Below are 20,204 nucleotides of genomic sequence, written 5' to 3'. Positions count from 1 at the left end.
CTTCCCCTGCCACACCACCAAGCCACGTCCACAGAACCAGTATTAAAATATTTTGAATTCCACCACTGATTCAACCCTTGATGCAGGCCATCTTCTATGGAGACTAATGGTCCTCATTAGACATCAGCAACAGAAAAGCAATGAGAGGGTAGTTTTAATTGAGTGCAGTTTCCAATCTTCTCTTCTACAGATCTGATTGCCTGAGATTGGAAGTTTTGGCTGGAGGGGAATAAAGGGAATCAAAGTTATTTTTGTAGAAGATGAGAATATTGATGCTAGGGTAAAAGTAGCTACGCATTCTAAATGTGGTAGAATGCTTTGAATGTGCTTTGGATTCAGTCTTTGCCAACAGTGGACTTCATGGCAGAACAAATACATGCCAAATTTTCTAGTTTCTATTGTTAATTGGTACACATTGGATCAACTGACCAATGCAAAGAATATTTTAATAAGTGCTAAGACACATCTTCCAGGGGTTTTCAAATCATTTTGATTCACACTTAAAAAGACTCTTCAATTATATTGTACCAAATCTGCTTTTGATTATAGTGATTAGTGGACCTGGCAAGTTAATTTACAGAAGACAAGTGTCTCTACTCTCTACGGTTTCTCTGTTTCTGAGCCGTGATCCAAATTGGATTATTAGCATTGTGTCATACAGAAAAAAAATCACATTACAGGTAATTTCCACACTGTCACATTGAACTGAGCAGTACAGAATTGAAAAAGAAATGTCACATTTGTACAAGATTGTAGCTCTTAGTAATGCTGCCTGTTTCCTCCAATTTCACTTATGTGACAAGCATTTTTAAGTTTCATCTTTATTATAGCGTGTATATTGGATGTAAAACTTTGCTTAATTATTTGTCACATTTCATAATCTAGCATTAAATTTCCTTTCACTCTGAGTGACTTGACCTCTCTTCCTCCATAACGTCTGTTCAAAATGTAGCCCCAATCCCATGCTTTGAATCTCTCACTCTGAGAAATGCTTAACCTTACTGAATTTCTCTTGGCTTATCTCAAAGACACGAGTCAGTGCATTGAACTGGTTGCAGGGGTGGGTTTCAACCGGTTCGCGGCGGTCCCTGCGAACCGGTTGGTCGGCGAACCCGGAAGTAAGTAACTTCCGGGAACGGCGAAGGGCCCACCCGCCCGCCTGCGCTCCTTACCCGGTTTTGATGAGTTCTGCGCTTCCACGCATGCGCAGGACGCATACAGCGCCTGCGCGATCCTCCAGGAGCAGCTGGAACATCGCACAGATGCTAGTACGCCTGCGTGCACCGCGCGCGTGGACGAGGACGCCGCCGGCCCCATTCCAACCAAACCGGTTGGAACGGGGCGAGAAACCCACCCCTGACTGGTTGACACAAATGTAGGAGCTATATGGAAAAGAGGATTGTTTTTTCCCATTGATAATTAGGTCTGCTTTGCAGTTGAATGCTACTGAATTTTCTTTCACATACTTTTTTTTCTGCTAATATATTTTACTGCCCTCCTTTTTTAATGCCACTTAAAACAAGTTAATATTGTTGCTTTTGAACTGATTGGTTGATATGATGTTGGTTTTGATTACTATGTCTTGCCCATTATCCGTTGAATTATTTTAACAGTATTTTATTGTGACTCTACTCTTTTATATTAAAGGGTAAACCAGAAAATGAATATTGATTCTGTAATTGTAAATAAAGAAATACAGCCCAAGAAATGCACCCTGGCTGTCGATGCCAGCCTTGAATAAGCACACTACTGCCCTTTCATACTCCTAGAGTACGTTATGTTATCACTGACCTTATTTCAGGAGATTGGTGGGTGACAGGGATTATTTTGTACAAAAATGCCTGCAGCTTCTGTCATGCTTGGTATCTGCAAATACATCTTTTTGTGCACTAGCGAAGCATTAGCCGTGGACTTTTGTCAGCTGGAGTGATAATGAAATAAATGAGCCAGTCAGCCGCTTAAAATAAAGCAGATGCACACTACACAAAAAATAAGATTGCTCAAGTAATAGACTTTCAACACCGCTTGTGGTCTTCGTGACAATGTTGAGGAGATGGTTGAGCAAAATGGTTAGAATAGTCAAGAGGGACATATCTCAGTAGGATGCCTTAGACAAGCAAATGATTCAGGAAATTAAGGGTGTATCAGCAGATTTGTGTTTGTTGTCTTTTTATCTCTCTCTAAGGTTTATTCTGCCAAGCAACTGCTTTTATGCAGGCTGTATTTTCTGGGTTTTGTAGAATTACGACACCTACTTTTGCACGGATCCAGATTTCTTTCTATGGATGCTCCAAACAAACTACCCTGTGCTATGATAGATAGATAGCTAATTGTATAACTGGAAAAAAAGATAGTGATTGCTCTGTATCGAATCAAGCGCTGTTTTCAAATTATTCCCCTTTCTCAAAAACAAAAACTTTCATACAATATTCTAGTAAGATTGGAATTGCCTTATAATGGTATAATCATTTTCTATGATGGGGTAAGATTTTTTTTTTAAAGCTGTATCAGTAGCTATGCATAATATATATCCATCAACTATAGCTGGAATATACTCTGAAATAATTGAAAACTCTTCCTTCTCAGGAGTTTTACAGTGGGTTTTTTTTTCCCATAATGGGAATAATATGATACAAATTGATTGAAATCAGTCTCTTTTCCAGACTTACATTACTGAAGGGAAGAAAGATTACACTTTTCAGCCTAATTTAAACATGAATTTAAAAAGTCCAAATGTGCTGTAATTGTCCCCAAAGGATGGCCAATATGATTTGGAGATCACCCTAAATTCTATGATCTGATCCTACTGCTCAGGATGGAATATTCTCATTTTATAGTTTAGTTCCTGACCAACGCAACGCAGTAGTTTTTCCCTCATCCAGACTAGAAAAAAATGCTTTTTGGTTAAGACGGGGATATTCCTGTATATTTTCAGCTCATTTATGAAGCTATAATTTCTACGGTCTCTGGATACTGTGTGCACAGTACATATAATGCACAATTGTGTATCAGATTTTCCTATAGTTTGAAGAGCTGTGATCCTTTTCCCAATGTATGGATCTCAGAAGGCCTAAAATAGCATCTTGTTAAAATAAAAAACCTATCTGTATTTTATGTTCTTAGAAACATTGTAAAAAGATAAGTTATGAACGAAACCTAGAGTGAATGGTCACCAAGAATAGGTAGTAATAGAGCCGAGGTAGTGCAGTGGTTAGAGTGCAGCACTGCAGGCTACTTTAGCTGACTGCTAGTGGCAATTCAGCAGTTCAAATCTCACCTGCTCAAGGTTGACTCAGCCTTCCATTCTTCCGAGGTTGGTAAAATGAGGACACAGATTGTGATGACTCTGTAAATCACTTAGAGAGGACTGTAAAAGCAAAATGAAGCGGTATATAAGTCTAAGTGCTATTGCCATTGCTAGTAGGTGGTGGCAGAGAAGCTCAGAAAACAAAGCATAAAATGATACCCTCTTCTCTTCTGGGCACAAAATGATAATCTTGTTAAAATAAAAATGTTTCTGTGTTTTATGTTCTTGTAAAAAGATAAGTTACGAAACAAACCTCAATGGTCACCAAGAATAAGTAGTAGGTAGCAATAGCAATACAAGTTAGACTTATATACCACTTCATAGGGCTTTCAGCCCTCTCTAAGCAGTTTACAGAGTCAGCATATTGCCCCCAACAACAATCCAGGTCCTCATTTTACCCACCTCGGAGGGATGGAAGGCCTGAGTCATTCCTGAGCCGGTGAGATTTGAACAGCCGAATTGCAGAACTGCAGTCAACTGAAGGAGCCTGCAGTGCTGCATTTAACCACTGCGCCACCACTACTCTAGGTAGAACCACTACTCTGAGAGAAGCTCAGGAGGAAAAGCATAAAATGATACCCACTTCTATTATGGGCACAAAATAGTCCAGCTGGATTGGCAATTGAATTTTACTTGATCAAAGGTAATACAGCAATGTTTTGCTTCATATTGACAAGTCAGAATAATTTAGAGTTTTAAGACATTCATATGACATACGCCGTGGCACGACAAAACCGCGCTCCACTAAAGCGCGCCCGATTAAACCGTGTCGCTGACATCATCAGCAGGGTGACAACAGCGACCGCAGAGAAAAAAGGGCGCTTTAAATAGCGCTTTGAAAGCAAGCCGATTCAAGTTAAGGTAAGGGTTAAGTTTAGGGTTAGGTTTAGGGTTAGGTTAAGGGTTAGGGTTAGGTTAAGGGTTAGGGTTAGGTTAAGGGTTAGGATTAGGTTTAGCGTTAGGTTAAGGGTTAGGTTTAGGGTTAGGTTAAGGGTTAGGTTTAGGGTTAGGTTTAGGATTAGATTTAGGGGGGTTAGGTTTAGGTTTAGGGGTTCATTTTAGCTTTAGCGTTTACAGCGTGCTTTTTTCATCGCGCTGTGATGACATCAGCTACGCGGTTTCGGCGAGCGCGCTTTAGTCGAACGCGGTTTTGTGGTGGAACCGACATACGCATTTCTCTCCTCTAAGATTAGTGAACAGTCAAATCATTCTTCCTGGCATGATAAAATGTGTTTAAGTTGTTTGTTGTGTTGTGCTGCCCAGAACAGAACTTTAATTGTGACAGTGACATTGTGTCAAGTGCATTCTCCTCCCATCTCTTCTCTGTCATGTATTAGATATTTTGTGCAGATTTCAACATAATTACATTCATCAAATTGAATGTATCAAATTATATATCTATGTTTTGCTTCTACCCAATCCCATATATAACAACTGCATGCACAAAAGTATATTCATGAGTGATAATGTTATGCATATTTTTCAGTGTAGGTTGTTAATGATACGATATCTGTAGGATCATCTTCCAAACGTGGTTTTGCCCCTATTTGATACTTTGCATTTTCTGATTGGAAAATGCTAAAGCACTCAAGTGAAACAAGCATCGTAAGAATCATAAACTTAATAATTTCTAAATAATTGAGAAGAAATACTGTGCAGAAGTCTGCTGTTACTTTGCTCTCTTTGTCCCTTTTTTTTAAAAAAAAACCTAATACCAACATTTTTTCAAGGTTAATAGGAAAGGGTATTTCATTGCATTTGAAAGAAATCTTCGCCTGGCTTAGTGACAACAAATGCATGTAAAAATAAATCACTGCTTGAGCTTTTAATAAACTGGCCCTTTGCTTTGCTTCTTATCTTGTCAGATCAAGGCAATTGGTTTATTAATCATCACAGCTGACACCGAATAAGGCTGACTTCGGCCAACGGTCAGGGTATTTTATAACTTCAGAAGATTATATGGGACAAGTTGAGGGCACTCAGTGTTCAAAAAAACTGTTTTGCAAATCACAAAAGTTACGATTTCTCCTAGAATTGTGGCTCCTTGGAGATGATATGTATTCCTTTTACTATTAAAAGAGTGATTATTTCAGATGAAGTTTTAGGGTGATCAAACTCTTGGTTACCAGGAAGAGAAGTAGCTGGTTAGTTTGCTTGCAAACTTGCGTGCAGTCCTGCCAAACTGATTTATATGCTAAAAACAATGAAGCTGCAAACTAAATATAAAATGGATCGCAATCTATCTCTAAAGCCAACCGTCAAAATAATGGCAATACTTATGATTGATAAAATGCCATTTTAAAAGGGAAACTCAAATTAATCAGATGAAAGTAAATGCAGGCAACCAGTTTTAAAAGTTGTTTAAAATTGTACATTGGTGATACTAAATAAACTTCCCATGAAAGGGAGCTCCGTAATGATAATGATCCTACTGCTGAGGCTGTGTGGTTTCCACCATACAACCTCTAAGGCAAGATTAATTTGAAGCAATTCAGTTATAGGCTAGATGAAAGAGCCAAGGTGGCGCAGTGGTTAAAATGCAGCACTGCAGGCTACTGCTAGATCAGCAGGTCAGCGGTTCAAATCTCACCGGCTCAGGGTTGACTCAGCCTTCCATCCTTCCGAGGTGGGTAAAATGAGGACCCAGATTGTTGGGGGCAATATGCTGACTCTCTGTAAACCGCTTAGAGAGGCCTGAAAGGCCTATGAAGCGGTATATAAGTCTACTGCTATAACTTTATAAATTACATTGGAGAAATGTTTGAGAAGTATACTTTATAATTCCACTTTATTATCTTCTAATTAGAGCCCATTATGATCTCTCAGAAAAGTCTGGGGGATGCTTGAAGATGATGTAAATTACCTAAGGGGAAATACAGAAAAAAACAAATGCTATAGGGGAATGTATGAGATGACCAGGCTGAGCCTGAGGGAGGAGTCAAACACGCCATAAGTTACGAGTCCCTGCAAAACCTAAAGAGATATAAGCTCAGCCCACTGAATACCTTCTTATTTCCCTTGATCTGTAATAGTTTAGATTTTTCTGGAGAGCTTAAGCTTGCAATAAATCTTTAGATTCATTTGAACGGCCTGAATCTCCTGGTTTCCCCAGTCTTGACAAATGTTTCCCCATCTTTAAAAAAAGAGGAAAAAAAGAGGATTCAGTGACCCACAGAATAGTCAATGTAAGCGTAGGAAAAGTCTAAAGGAGTTAATAAAAGTATCTTTCTGAAGCCAGCTTGAAAAAAATAAATACAGTAATTACCAGAAATCCAGCATGGATTTCCCAAGAAAAAAAATCATACCTAACAGTATCTTGCTTTTTTTAAAATCACAATTGTGAAAATGCTGTAAACATTTAACAAATACCATGCGATTTTTCTGATTTGGAAGCTTCTAAAATGTAGACTGCAGTGCATAAAAAGGAAGAAGACACCCAGCCACCTCAAATCGCATTCAAAAGAGAATACTTCAACAATCCCTCATGAAAGTGGAGAGGGGACCTAGAAACTTCAAACCTAGCTCTGATAATTCAGATTTGCAAATGACACAAAATTGGATGTGGTAATCAAATATTGTTTATGTCTTTAATATTCATTACCATAGTAGATTAGAGGCATGAATGGAAAATAATTGATTGAAAATTAGCATAAAATAACTGCATTTGGAAAACAGAAGTCAAATGTGCTGGTATAATATGGGTGGGTGGGTACTTAGCTTGATAATAACAGTGTGAAAGATGCTGGGAAGGTGATTGCTTATAACAATTACTCAACAATGTAATGAGGCTGGCTGCAGAAGGTATAAATCCAATTTTAATTTGCATCAATAGAAGTATACTTTATAATTCCACTTTATTATCCGATAATCAGAGCCCATTATAAGTATTAATACTTCTGGAAGATGCTATACATTTCTAATGGGAAAATAAACTGAAGGAGGGTTAGGATGGGCCCCTTAATCCACTTCAAATGATGTCACGCAGAAGAAAGCTAAGACCTGTTCTCTGTCATTTGAGATTCAGCGATAAATTCCCAGAGTGATATTCAGAAAATGGTTTTATAAACAACCACCAGGAGTTTCTTTGTTGTCGGTAGAAGAGACTGCTGGTTCACAAAAAGGCAGTAAAAACAAATATGAGAGCAATAGGGTTTCTCAGTGGGTTTCGGGATCTATGGAACGTGCTTAAGAACTAATTCAATTGCTGGAAGTCTTGTAAACTCTTTCCTTTTTTGTTAAAAAAAATAGCTTGCTTCATAGACTCTCAGGAAATTGTGCTTGGAAAAGAAATAACTTTTGGTATTAGGCAGAGACAGGGAATAATGGATTTAAGTTGCAAGAAAGCAGGTTATGATTGCATTTTAGAAAAATCTTCCATTAGCAGTTTAATAATGGGACCATTTTCTAAATGGTCTAGGTTTTGGTTGCTTATTCACTTCTCTCATTCCTACTGTGAATCATCCAGGTCAATTAACAGAATAATTTTTTTTCTCCTAAATCATATGCAGCCAAAATACTGCACAGTTTTCTGCAGCAAATCTCACTGAAAATTCTTCATAATTAACATTTAGTGGTGTGTAACATGCAGCCACCACCAACAATAAACTATTTCCAAACATATATTCTACAACAAGGGTGTCAAACTGGTGGCCTGCAGGCTGGATGCATCACGTGAAAAATGTTGTGAAATGTCACGTGACAGCAATGTGATGCTGTAAGTTTGACACCCGTACTCTACAACAATCTAGATACCATTAGTTCATGACGTGAGACCCTTCTCACCCATAATTAAATCTAAACATTCAGCACTACAGGTGTTCTCATGCTGCATTTTACCAGATCAGGCCATTTTTATTCAAAGTTCTTACATCTCTTCCTCTCTGTCTTGGTTTCACAAAGAGGCAGAATCCTTTTCTTCATTTCAGTTCATTTTATTTCCATATTCTCCTCTTAACATTCCAAGACACCATCTGTGTAACCATGAATAATGGACCCGTCATGGCTTTTGGCAACTGAGGTTTTCATATGATGAAGACAGAGAAAACCACTGAACCAAATGAAGACCCTTTCTTGTTAATGGTGAGGCTCACTTTTGGCACATTATGGCCAGTACACCACAAGTGCAACAGAGCCCAATTTTATCACAAGAATACTCACACTGTTCTATACAGCCTAGAATCTCTAATCTAAAGACACTGCAAGCTATACTGCTTCCTGCATCCTACAACTAGGAAATATATGTGCTCAAGATATAGCTTATTCTGGGTATTATTATTATTCAGGGTATTCTGACTTAGAAAGAGAATGAAAGCATCCCATACCGGATGGTTTCATCTTGAAATGTAGCTGCTTAAAACCGTTAGCTTTATTTTGAAATTGAATTTCAGAAAGTAAACTTTAATATTTTGTTGTCTTTTTACTTCCAGGATCCAAAACTACGCGAACACCTGGATGTAGGAAATGCAGGAGGACGACTGGAAAATCGAATGCTTACAATTGTGTATGGCCCTGACCTGGTTAATATATCTTACTTGAATTTAGTGGCCACTCAGGAAGAAATAGCAAAGGTATGGCAGTTCAGATTTTTTTTTCTTAAAGCTAGAAAGATTTATTAATATTTGTTTTTAAATTGAATGCAATTGCAGCTAGAAATTATATGGATACAGTTTGGGGTCTGTTGGTTTTATCTAGTGATATTTTAAAAAACAAAATGTTTCAAGAACTACATAACACGGGTCTTAGCAATTTTCTTTCTAAATATGTGTTGTGCAAACTTTTGTGTTCCCAAGCCTGTTCTCAGTAGTTTTATTTAGTAAAAAAAAAACATTTTATTTGTTCACAGACATCTTTTATATCACTATGAAGCTATGTTTTTAAGGAACTGACCAGTTCACGCTACGTGTAAAACATTTGGGGCACCGCAGTTGACAGATAGTTGTCCTTCAATTCGCTTTGTTGTTCAGCTGTCTCATCTAATAGGCTTTTAAAAAAGCTTATTCTTGTTGGCAGTTGTTTTTTCTTTTATTATACTCTGTTGTAAATAATGAGGCTTGGATAGGCAGAAAGAGTTTGGAAATCACTTTGAGGAAATGATTAAAGCCGTTCTTATATTTAACTTCTGGAAGTTTGGGTCTCGATAATTGACTATGGAGAATAATTAGTTCCTGAGATTTCCACTTGCTGTTTGGTTGAGACAGTTCTGTTCTTTTTCTAAGGACTTTTTCTGAAGTAAAATTAATGGAAACTTTAACAATGAATGGCACCAAACAGTATTTTTTTTCGATGCACTTTTCTGCTTTTTTAAAAAAATAATGAACTAAATGTTACACTTAAATCAGTTTGAAGATTCCATTTTTGTTATTTCTGAAAATGTGTGACTTGATTTTCTTTTAGTTCGGCTTAGCTTTATTTACTGCTTTAGATCAGCTGTTGACAGGCTACCAATTCAAAAGGATAGAATGAATGGAGAATAAAAGACAATAAGTTAAATAGTTAAAAACATTTCAGACTTCATGAGGATAAAACTTGACTACCTTTCTATATATTTCTGTAACATTAGCTAAACCTGGGTGATCTCCCCCCTTCCCCTGCATTGTATTAGCTGGAATAGACAGTTTATTTGTGAGGAAGCTGATCAGCCTGAGTGCTGTGTAAGATAGGTAGCACAATAAAATCTACAGACTTGAGAGAGGTATCCTTTCTCTTGGGCTGGAAGGTTGTTCTATCTTCTACTGATATTGTTACCAAACTATTCAACATTTCCAGGAGGAAAGTTTTTCAGTGCAGACTTCATGGGATATTGATTAAATATAAAGCTGGAATTAATTGTCTTCCACCCAGACTACCCCTATAATTTTATTAATTAATTAAAGAACACCAGCCAATAACTTCTTCCAATTTTGAAGAGAGAATGGATCAGGTGGTCACTATTGCACTGTATCAATTTCTTTGAGATTATAGATGAACATGAATCATAGATGCAGGATTGCATGAATTATGATAAACCTCATAGAAAAATGATGGAATTAACAACTTAAATGAAGTTCAATAAGATTTGATTAGAACTAGAATAAGCTCTCTAATTGTTTCTATTTTGGCATTTTCCACACTAATCTAGTTAATTTTTTCCCTTGGGTCAACAATTTATCAGGAAACAACACTTTCAAAATACTGTAATGAGTATTCTTTGATCTTAGAGGAATAATATGTTAATTTCTACATACATATATTTGTGTGAAATGTATGTATATATTTTATACAAATTTTTCATGCATACACTTCATGGGGTAAAGGAACAAAAAATTGGGGTTACGCTTCCAGAAGGTTATATGATCAGCCCAGGAGAATTATGGCAGGATAGTTCCATTTGTAGTTTAGATATTAGGATTTGGAAGTGGTCAAGGGTTCTGTGAGTGTTTGTTTGTTTGTTTATATCCTACCTTTATTATTTTCCCAAATAACCAAGGTGAGGAACATTCTGACATACCTTCTTCCATTCAACAGCAATCCTGTGAGGTGGATTGGGCTGACAGAGTGATTAGCCCAAGGTTACCCAGCTGGGTTTCGTGGCTTCAGTTCAGTTTCCTGGTTTCTGGCCTTGTGCCTTAATCATTAGAGCCAGAGATTAATATTGTACCTTGGTATATATGAAGAATTGCAAGTTTTGGTACCAAATTTGAGAATAGATATACTGCAGAATATTGAATATTATATTTAGTTAGCACTTTAAATTCCAATTGGGATTTTTAAAGGGTAGCCTTGATTTGAAACTACTGATACATATTTGTTATGTAAATTCACCAAAACATTTTACAAAAATTCCCATAAGATTTTAATATGTGCTTCTTTAACTACCGGTAGCATTGTATCTACCTAATACAGTGATGGCTAATGTTGAGGATTCATAAAATCCTCCACTTACGACCGGGAGGCCAGCAACAGTCTAGGCTGCACCCTGATTGGCTGAGGCGCAGCATAGCCTGTTGCTAGCCAGCCGAGCCAACCTGATTGGCCAGGGTACTGCGTCAGCAGTTGCTAGACACTACCAGACCTCCCATTGGTTCCCCTGTTTTAACTAGCAAGTATAAATACCTTGGCGCGGAATTGTTACATTTGAATCGCTGTCAGCTCCTGCTTCTGAATAAACTCCTGTTGTTATTGTTACGTTCTGGCTCTCGCGTCGTTCCTGCCTCGATCCTCCAAAGCTAACCTTATTGTCGCATGCCAAATGTGCACGCACACCCATCATGCAATGCATGTGTGACATCACCACCACCATGTGCCCCACCTCCTGCGCATACATGCACAACCCCTGCGTGCTCCCTCGACATGCGTGCATGACCCCCCACTCTCTCCCCTCCCCCATGCATGCACACATGAACCCTGCATGTGACCCCCTCCCCCACGCATGCATGTGTGATCACCGCTCATGCATGTGCGATCCCTCCAGGGGGCCCACGCATGCGTGGCAGAGACCTGAAAACCAGCTGGCTGGCAGGAGGCAGGCACATATACGCGGTGGAGCTGAGCTGGGACGACGGCTCGCATGCCCACAGAGAGGGCTCTGCATGCCATCACAGACCTAATAGAAGCACAAGTGAATCCACATTTTACTGTTTTGTAATATTAGAATCTTATGGGAAACTTTGTAAAATGCTTTGCTGAATTTAAGGAACACTGTGTTCGCCATATTTTTTAGTCAATTGGACTATCAGATTATTATATTTGTGTAATGGCATAGCCAACAATCTAATTATAGCATTCCATCTGAAAGGAAACTTAATTTTGTTTCTTACATCTTATCCTTCAGATGTACGATGAAAAAGATTTTGGTCCTCTGAGTTCATAAAGTCTTGAAATTCCTCATTGATTTTACAGGTGTTTAATTGTTGCAAAGCTTATTTCTTGCTTCATATTTGGATTGCTCTCTGTTTTTCTTTCTCTTTAATATTTCATTCTGTTAATTGACTAGTGAACTGTTCCACACACCCCATGCATAGAGATATTGTAGGGTGTCACAAAATTGGATGTCGCTGTTGAATTCCTAATGCTTTTTAGGAATCCAGTTTCTAACTTTGTCATGACTTTTCAAGATTTATCAAACAAAATACCGCATACAAGCCCTTTCTTTCATTTTTATCTTTATATTTAACATGCCTAAAATCTACTAGTTTCTTTCAATTGTTGATTTTTAAAGTTTGATAATTAAGCAAGTCAGTCAGTTATATAAATTGAGCTACGTCTCTTTCTCCCTCCTCTATCTGCTATGACAGGTTTATTTTGCAGTAAATTATTTTATGATTTAACTACTATAGAGTTCAGAGATTAACCATCTTGCAATAACACAATTTCTACCAAAATGACAGTGTGGCTTATCTAAACATGAAGTTCTTACTAAATTCTCCTAAGAGCTAATCAAGGCCTTCAGTTATATTTACCTGGCAACCTCATATGGCTAGCAACATTTGAGTCTCTGTTCTGGTGCCTTCACTTCCTCTTTTTCCTTTGGGTATTTGCTTCAAGCTGTCACCGTTCTTGTTGATTCCCCCCCCCCTATTTTTTGCTAGTTTTGAACACCCCTGGAATTTAAATACCTTAAGCAGTCCAGGATTACTTAATTCAATATTTGCTTGCTAGCCATATATTCTATTATTTTTCCCTTTTCCTTCTTCCAACTTTACCATATATCATTGCCAGCTTCTATGTCTATTTCCATTTTCCCATTCCATGAGTGAAACCTCTTATCTGTTACTTTCCCCAACCGAGGTTATCAGCCACAAGTACAGTTTATATCCCTTTGTGACAGGATGGCAGATGAGGTTTACCTTCTCCAGTCCATCACAAAGCCCTTTAGGAGATTCCTCAAGCTTCTATCATTATCAAGCTCCCTCACCCCTCTCACTATTTAATGGCATGGTTGTTTTTTAGAAGACTGAAAAGCAGGTTTTGTCACTCGCACCTCCAGTGACTCCAGTGCATCCGAATTACATCTTTGCTGCTGTCTAAAAATGATATATTTTTTTCAAAACAATTTCAGGGTCTATTCGCAAAATGGCTGCTTGCTTCTGATTTGTAAGAGGCCTTTGGAAGTGGCTACACGGTAGTTTTCAGGTATTGTGTCAATTGTATCAGAGGTGGGTTTCAGCCGGTTCGCCCTGGACTGGGCGAACCAGTAGTGGCAGTGGTGGGAGGCTCCGCCCACCTGCCCAGATGCTTCTGTGCATGCATGCAAGAGCGCGCACGCGCATGAGTGAATCCGTAGTAAAATAAATTGAAACCCACCACTGAATTGTACGCTTATAAACCCAAGTCTATTTCACTTCTACATCTGAACCAGGAAAGGCTATACCTGTTCTTGCATTCTAGTGCTTGAATGCATTGGATCAATCAGCCATTGTGATGTCTTCGGTTCCACCACAAATGCGCGCACAACAAAAGCGCGCCTGACTAAACCGCGGTGTCTAAATCGCGGTGACAAAACCGCGCGACGATTGAGCGACGAATTAGCCCTAAAGCGCGCTGACAAAAGCGCGCCGACAGAAGCGCGCTGTAACGTAACCCTAAACCTAACCCTAACCCTAAACCTAACCCTAAACCTAACCCTAAACCTAACCGTAAATCTTACCTTAAATTAAAACGCGCTTCTGTCGGCGCGCTGTTGTCGGCGCGCTTTTGACATCGCGGTTTTAGCGCCGCGGTGTTGTCGGTGCGCTTATGACGTTCGCGCTTTTGTCGGGTCACGATGTCTTCAATGTTCACGATTAGATTACTATAATAATGCTGTAATATATTATTCTATGTTACGGACATTTCAGCTGTACAAATTATGATGGTGGACTATACGCTTACACAGATACATATATTTCTGATTAGGGTATTGGATTGGCTGTCGGTTAACAATTCAGGATTTAGTGGATAACATATAAATTCCTAAACTCACAGCAAGGTTTCTCTTTTGTTCTGGGTGATTGCTACAATAACAAAAATAGCACTATAATTGCTTAAGCTTGGGTTACACTTCTGCGTCATTGCACATCAGGGGACTTATGCATCTGTTGTTCTGATAGAGTTGCATAGTTGTTGTCTTTATACTTCTGCCAATGTTAAACCTCGTTGGAATGTGCTTTACTTTCCATCCACTTCCCAACAGAAAATCAGATCTACCAATCAGCATGCAGGCCGTGCACCTCCACACAATGCATAATTGAGATTTGGGAGGTATGTGCAGCAGCCCATCTGCCACCATCTGCAACTTACGCATATCCATCAACTTATTCACAACATAGGTATGCATCGTTGCCTACACGCAGTAGCAGGCAAGTCTAAATCAAGTTTTACTGAAAGGGTTATCTACTCTGCCTGACAAGAGTTGCTCCAAGTGATAGGGAATTTGTGGTCCTCCAGATGTTGTTGGACTACAATTCCTAGCACCCTCAAACATCTGGGTGGTTCATGTCGACCTTTTGCCTAAAACTCTTTTTCATAGAAATGTCTTGTGTGTGTTGTGAGTTCAATCCTAGGTAGAGACAGATGTAGGGTCTCCTGCTTGGGCAGGGGGTTGGACCAGATGACCTACAAGGTCCCTTGCAACTCTGTTAATCTGTTCTGCTTTTCTGCAATGCATTTTTCCATCCCTAAGCTTCAGGTCTTTCCTCCCCTCCCCTCCAGCAAAACCAAACAAGTGAGGGAAAAATAACTTTCACCAATCGGTTCCAATTTGGGTGAAGTGCCTCGGAGAACATGGATCATTTAGGAGGCTGTCTTTTCCTATGAAAAAAATATTTTCATCTATATTGAGGCAGGTGTCTTCAAGGATAAAGTATGATGCACATCGTGAATGAGAGAAATGTAGTCATGAAGTAGCAAACTTTGAAATCCATTGGCTCGGAGGGGCATTAAACTACATAATTTGTTGCTAAAGTTAATAGGAACAGCATAATCTGAATTATAGCATGCAAACAGAGCACAAGAAGGGAAGAAAAATGAGTGAGTATGCAGCTCTATTATGTTTGAAATGCGTTGTTTGGGAATCAAATTGGTTTATTCTTAGGCCAAATGGTTTGTTTTCTTTCTATAAATAAATCGGATGGAATTAAAGAACTCAATTAAAAAGATTTGTTTTACGTCTTCAGTTCCCAAATGTTCTGATATATTTCTTGGTTCAAATCTCTTTTCTCTCAGTTTTTCCGAGTTCAAAAACTTGCGTATCTTGGGAAAAAATATCTTTAGTGGGCTTAGGAGAAAATGCATAGTAAAATGTACGCATTTAATTAGTACACATTGTGGATAATAAAAAGGTGGATAATAAAAATGCAAATTAACTTGGAAATAGGACAGAATATATTTGTGAGTAGAAATGTGTTGGAGTTATAGGAACAGGAAATAGGATGATTCACCAACCTTTTGGGTTGGTGGATATATTTTGAGAACAGGCCGTAGGCATTCGTAGAGAATGACCAGTTTGCCAAACTTATTGGTTGTAGCTTCCTAAAGATCCCTCAGTTTCCTTTTATTATTTTGTGGGCAGATTGGCACATTTCCCAAGAAAGTGCTAAGCTGCCGCCACATAATATCAATTTTTATTTTCTTAGGTTTCCTTTATGTGCTTAAATTGCTTTTAGGTGATATATGGGTAAGTAGAGCTTCCTTTGTTTCCATTCCCACTTTTTCTGCATGTGATGATATTGGAAGTGCCTGATAGCAATTTGCAGTAAATTACTGTTTATATAGCTCTGTTTGCTATTCTTCCACCAAACTAAAACCTCCTGGTTTGGCTTTCAAATTTCGTTCAGCAAACTTTCCTGATCCTTCCTCCATTAATTCTATCTCTTTGGCTGTAAGAAAAAACCTAGGAGTAGCTAGATACCTATCTGACTGCCCTTAACTTGCTAATTCTTTGCCCTGATATTGAAACTGGCCTCCAGTATGTCATATATATCTACTGCTCAGCTGAATTAGAAAGTTTAAAAAAAAGGTTAAGAAAATGGAATAGAATGTTAGCCTGAATGCTGCTTAAAGGCTAAGATAGGAAAGTGGCAAACAGATTTTGTTTTCTTGGGCTTAGTAATAGAGGCTCTGAACAGTATAATAGAGAAGAAAAGAGGTTATTAATTCTAGGAATGAAGGCAATGACAGCTTAAACGAGAACAAGGGAGGAGAGGGATTAAAGAAGACAATAGTTAACTTGATGGCCTTTCCATTATTAAAGTAAGGGAATAAAACTTGGAGAGAAAGAAGGCACTTTCAAACTATATATGATATAAAGATCTTTATTAAGAATACTGTGAACTGAGAGAAGTATATTAATCAACCTTGGATTACTAAGAAAGGCTGAATCCCTCCTTCAGATCATCAACAACTAGAGTCTCTCATACCCTGGAGCAGGCTTTTATGGCTGGTATCCATCAAGCAGTGATGATCTTTCTAGCTGAAAGGTAGTGGAACAGTTTTCTGGTATCTGACATTTTGCCAGGATTTTCAGAAGCAGAATGAGCCAGTTCGTAGTGTACTTGGCAATTCTCAGACTACTGAACAGGAACTCCCTGAATTGTAGTATTATAACCTGGTAATCCGACTTCTGTCTGATTGGCCGATGATACAAGAGTTCAAGAAAGCTGATTCCTGATTGGTTCTTCATCTGAGTAGATTTCAAATTAGTCTATTTTTTTAAAAAAAATATGAAATTCTGTCTTTGAAGATGCCAGCATAGCTGCTGGCAAAATGAGTTGAAACATGTTTATAATGCTCTACAAGCTAATGTGTACTTTGCTGGTGAAATCAGCTGGGCAGTACAGTCCATCAACTATAAATATATTGTGGAGTCTTTGGTGCTCTCTAAGTTTGATTATTTGCTTGCAGACTTTTCAATATTCATTATCCAACTAGATAACATCTTCAGTACTAGTAAGTGTGAAATGTGTTCCCTGTTTGTACACAATAGCTTGCCCTGTCAGTATTGGTGGGGATGTGTGTTTTCCTGGGTAGTTCTTTGATTGGAATATTGTTTTCTGTTTGATTGTTTGTCTGGTGTTAATCCTCACTTATCTGGGTGTTGGCTGCTGAAGAGAAAGTCTTTCTGTTTCTGTAGCTTTTTATTCTCCCTTTTGAATGGTGTGTAAATATGGTTTATCTCCATGTGTCTGTTGATTACCAATATCATTGTATACATTATGTACAATAACAATAAAGACTCTGCCACTATATGCCTCTTAATCTGCAATTGGCTTCTCTGAAATATTTTGCAAATAATTATTGAGGTATACTTTTTATGATATGGGAGGGAGACTGATCATCCCTGACTTCTTTCCAACCAAAGTTGGTACTATATCTGTCCATTCTCTGTTAGGTGCTTTTGTAGAAAATCAAAGTCACTTCATAGTTGGTAGCTACTATTTGGGGATAAGAAAACGAAGAATCCTCTGAACGCACTGAAAAAATTGTGAGTTATGGGTAAAAGACAAGCAAAAGAAAAACTGTATAGATATGTAACAGAGAAGCAAAAGGAAAACAGTATGTGTAAAATAACCCAAAGAATCAAAGCTTAACTAAATCTAAAGAGTTTTATTCACATTCTTGATCTACAAGGAAGGGCAGTCTTCCAATCAGAATTCTAGGCACAGAAAGGTGCTAAAGGAAATAGCTTTATGTTAAACATCTGGCAGTTATTTTCAGCACTTAACCCTGATTAATGGATATTTGGCTCTCTTTCCTTCTCATCAACTTGCAGAAACCTGAACAATCCAATTCACTGCTGTACTCCATGCATTAAAAGTATAGGTCTTTTTTAAAAATATGTATATCTGGTTCGTTGTGCATGAACACACTTCACCTTGTAATAAATGCAAACCAAAAACCCTTTCCCTCAGGAGAAATGCTGTGTGAGAACCATGCCATAGGTATGTGTCACCTTCCGATATTCATTCAACTATATTTATTTTGACTGGACTTAATGGTGGTGTATCTCTCAGACTATTTTCTATTGACTTAACATTTTGCCCTGTTTGCAATTAACTGTCATTAGGCAGTTTTTCTGGCACATTGTTTCGTTTGCTTTTATGGTAGCCTGAGGCTATCAATCTTAAGAAAACTTTGAAAATAACGAGAAAATGCAGAACAGCATTTGCAGAACGCATAGGACAAGTGTTGAATAAACCCATGGGACATTTAAGAAAGTAATTGCTTTCTGAAGTCATCAACATTTCTCAAGTGCGTGTCAGACCTTGGCTGGCCATCAGATTTTACAATCCTTTAAAACATGGCTCTGTAGTTGTAGACATTTTACATTCATGAAACTATGGATTTAGATAATCCGGTGTGTGTGTGTTTGTGTGTGTGTGTGTGTATCAGTGGACGTGGCATTGCTTGGTGGGCATAGCTTGGTGCGGGTGGCAGGGGAAGGATACTGTAAAATTTCCTTTCCCACCTCCCTCCAGGGGAAGGATACTGTAAAATCTCCATTCCCACCCCACTCCAGGGGAAGGATACTGTAAAATCTCCATTCCCACCCCGCTTCAGGGGAAGGATACTGTAAAATCCCCATTCCCTCCCCACTCCTGGGGAAGGATACTGTAAAATCTCCATTCCCAACCCACTCCAGGGAAAGGATACTGTAAAATCTCCATTCCCACCCCACTCCAGGGGAAGGTTACTGCAAAATCCCCATTTCTTCCCAATCAGCTGGGACTCGGGAGGCAGAGAATAGATGAGGGCGTGGCCAGTCAAAGATGATATTTTCCAATTGTCCGAACTACTCAAAATTTCTGCTGTTGGTTCTCCAGAACTGATCAGAACCTGCTAAATACCACCTCTGCTAGGGCAAGCTGCTTAAACAGAATTTTCCAAATAATTCCATCCTCCTTTTTTTTCCCCTCTTGCCAGTTGTTAATTGTTTCCAGCTCTTTTCTTCTCTTTTTCAGTCTTAGAATTTCTTCTGTTCCAGAGTTTTAGTCTCCTATAAAGTTTTGGCCATCTGAACTGAAGTATTCATATAAGGTCACGAGAATCTGGGTAGTGGGGTAGCTAAATGTCCACCCATGGTTCAAAGTGAACGAAGGGTCAAAGTTAACAAATAACTTTGACCATAACCATAACAAGGGCAAATTTGCAAGAGTCTCAAAGTTAATGATAGGTCCTTAGCCCAGGATGGCAGACTGAGCACATAAGCAATGTCGTCTATTCAATTTTATCTATGCTGAATTGTATTTCCAGGCAGTTACAGTCATCCTGTTTCTAAATGTGTCAGCCCGTTCAAAGTCTGTGCAATTGTATGGAATGTCTTTAAGGATAAGTGCAAGCTGCTATTCATGAGATGTTCTTCTTTTTCCCATGGACATCTTTACCAACCTTATTCAAAGGAAGATGAGCCTGAATTTTACACAAAGGAGTATGGCGTATTTAGGACAATCCTTTCTCTGCATGTCCATACAGAGAAAAGTTCTGTGCAATCCAGCTTTGCCATCTTGTTAATGTAACATTTCCAATTCAGACTGAAATCACTTGTGGCAATTGCCCTCTTCCCTCTGGGTTTTGCATCTGTGTATCTGTGTTTCTTGTATATGTATAAATTATCCCATTTATAAAATTAAGTGACTCCTCCATCAGTATATAACAATGATTACATCTCCCAGATGCAATGTTTGAACACATTCATGCACTCCGGCAAAAACAGAAAAAAAGGAAGAAAATAGGATGTAAGAGAAAGGAGTAGTTGCATTGGGAAGGGAAATAAAAACAACAGGGGGAATATAAAACTGGATGGCGAACAGGCAAGTGAAATAGGTACCGCATCAATTGATTAAGGGAAATAAATGAACGAGAAGGAAGCCTTGCTTAGGCATTACAAAAATACTAACATTCTTTAGGCAAGTAATCTTTTTCGAAGCCACAGGTAATCTGCAAA

At 38.5% G+C, this 20,204-nt stretch overlaps 1 protein-coding gene across 1 annotated transcript in view; it reads left to right on the top strand.

The window, feature by feature from the left end:
* Positions 1-20,204, top strand: part of PLCB1 (phospholipase C beta 1) — a 474,251-nt gene that overhangs the window by 265,408 nt on the left and 188,639 nt on the right. The window contains exon 4 of the mRNA XM_087716872.1: positions 8,734-8,874. Coding sequence (XP_087572998.1) covers positions 8,734-8,874 — 141 coding nt within the window. The remainder of the gene's footprint in view (positions 1-8,733; positions 8,875-20,204) is intronic.

This window comes from Thamnophis sirtalis, unplaced genomic scaffold (assembly GCF_051295495.1).
Source record: "Thamnophis sirtalis isolate CommonGarterSnake01/CBP01778 unplaced genomic scaffold, rThaSir2_p1.2 scaffold_5, whole genome shotgun sequence".
Classification (NCBI taxonomy): Eukaryota; Metazoa; Chordata; class Lepidosauria; order Squamata; family Natricidae; genus Thamnophis; species Thamnophis sirtalis.
Note: the sequence above shows the minus strand (reverse complement) of the source record. Positions and strands in the feature narration are given on the sequence as shown.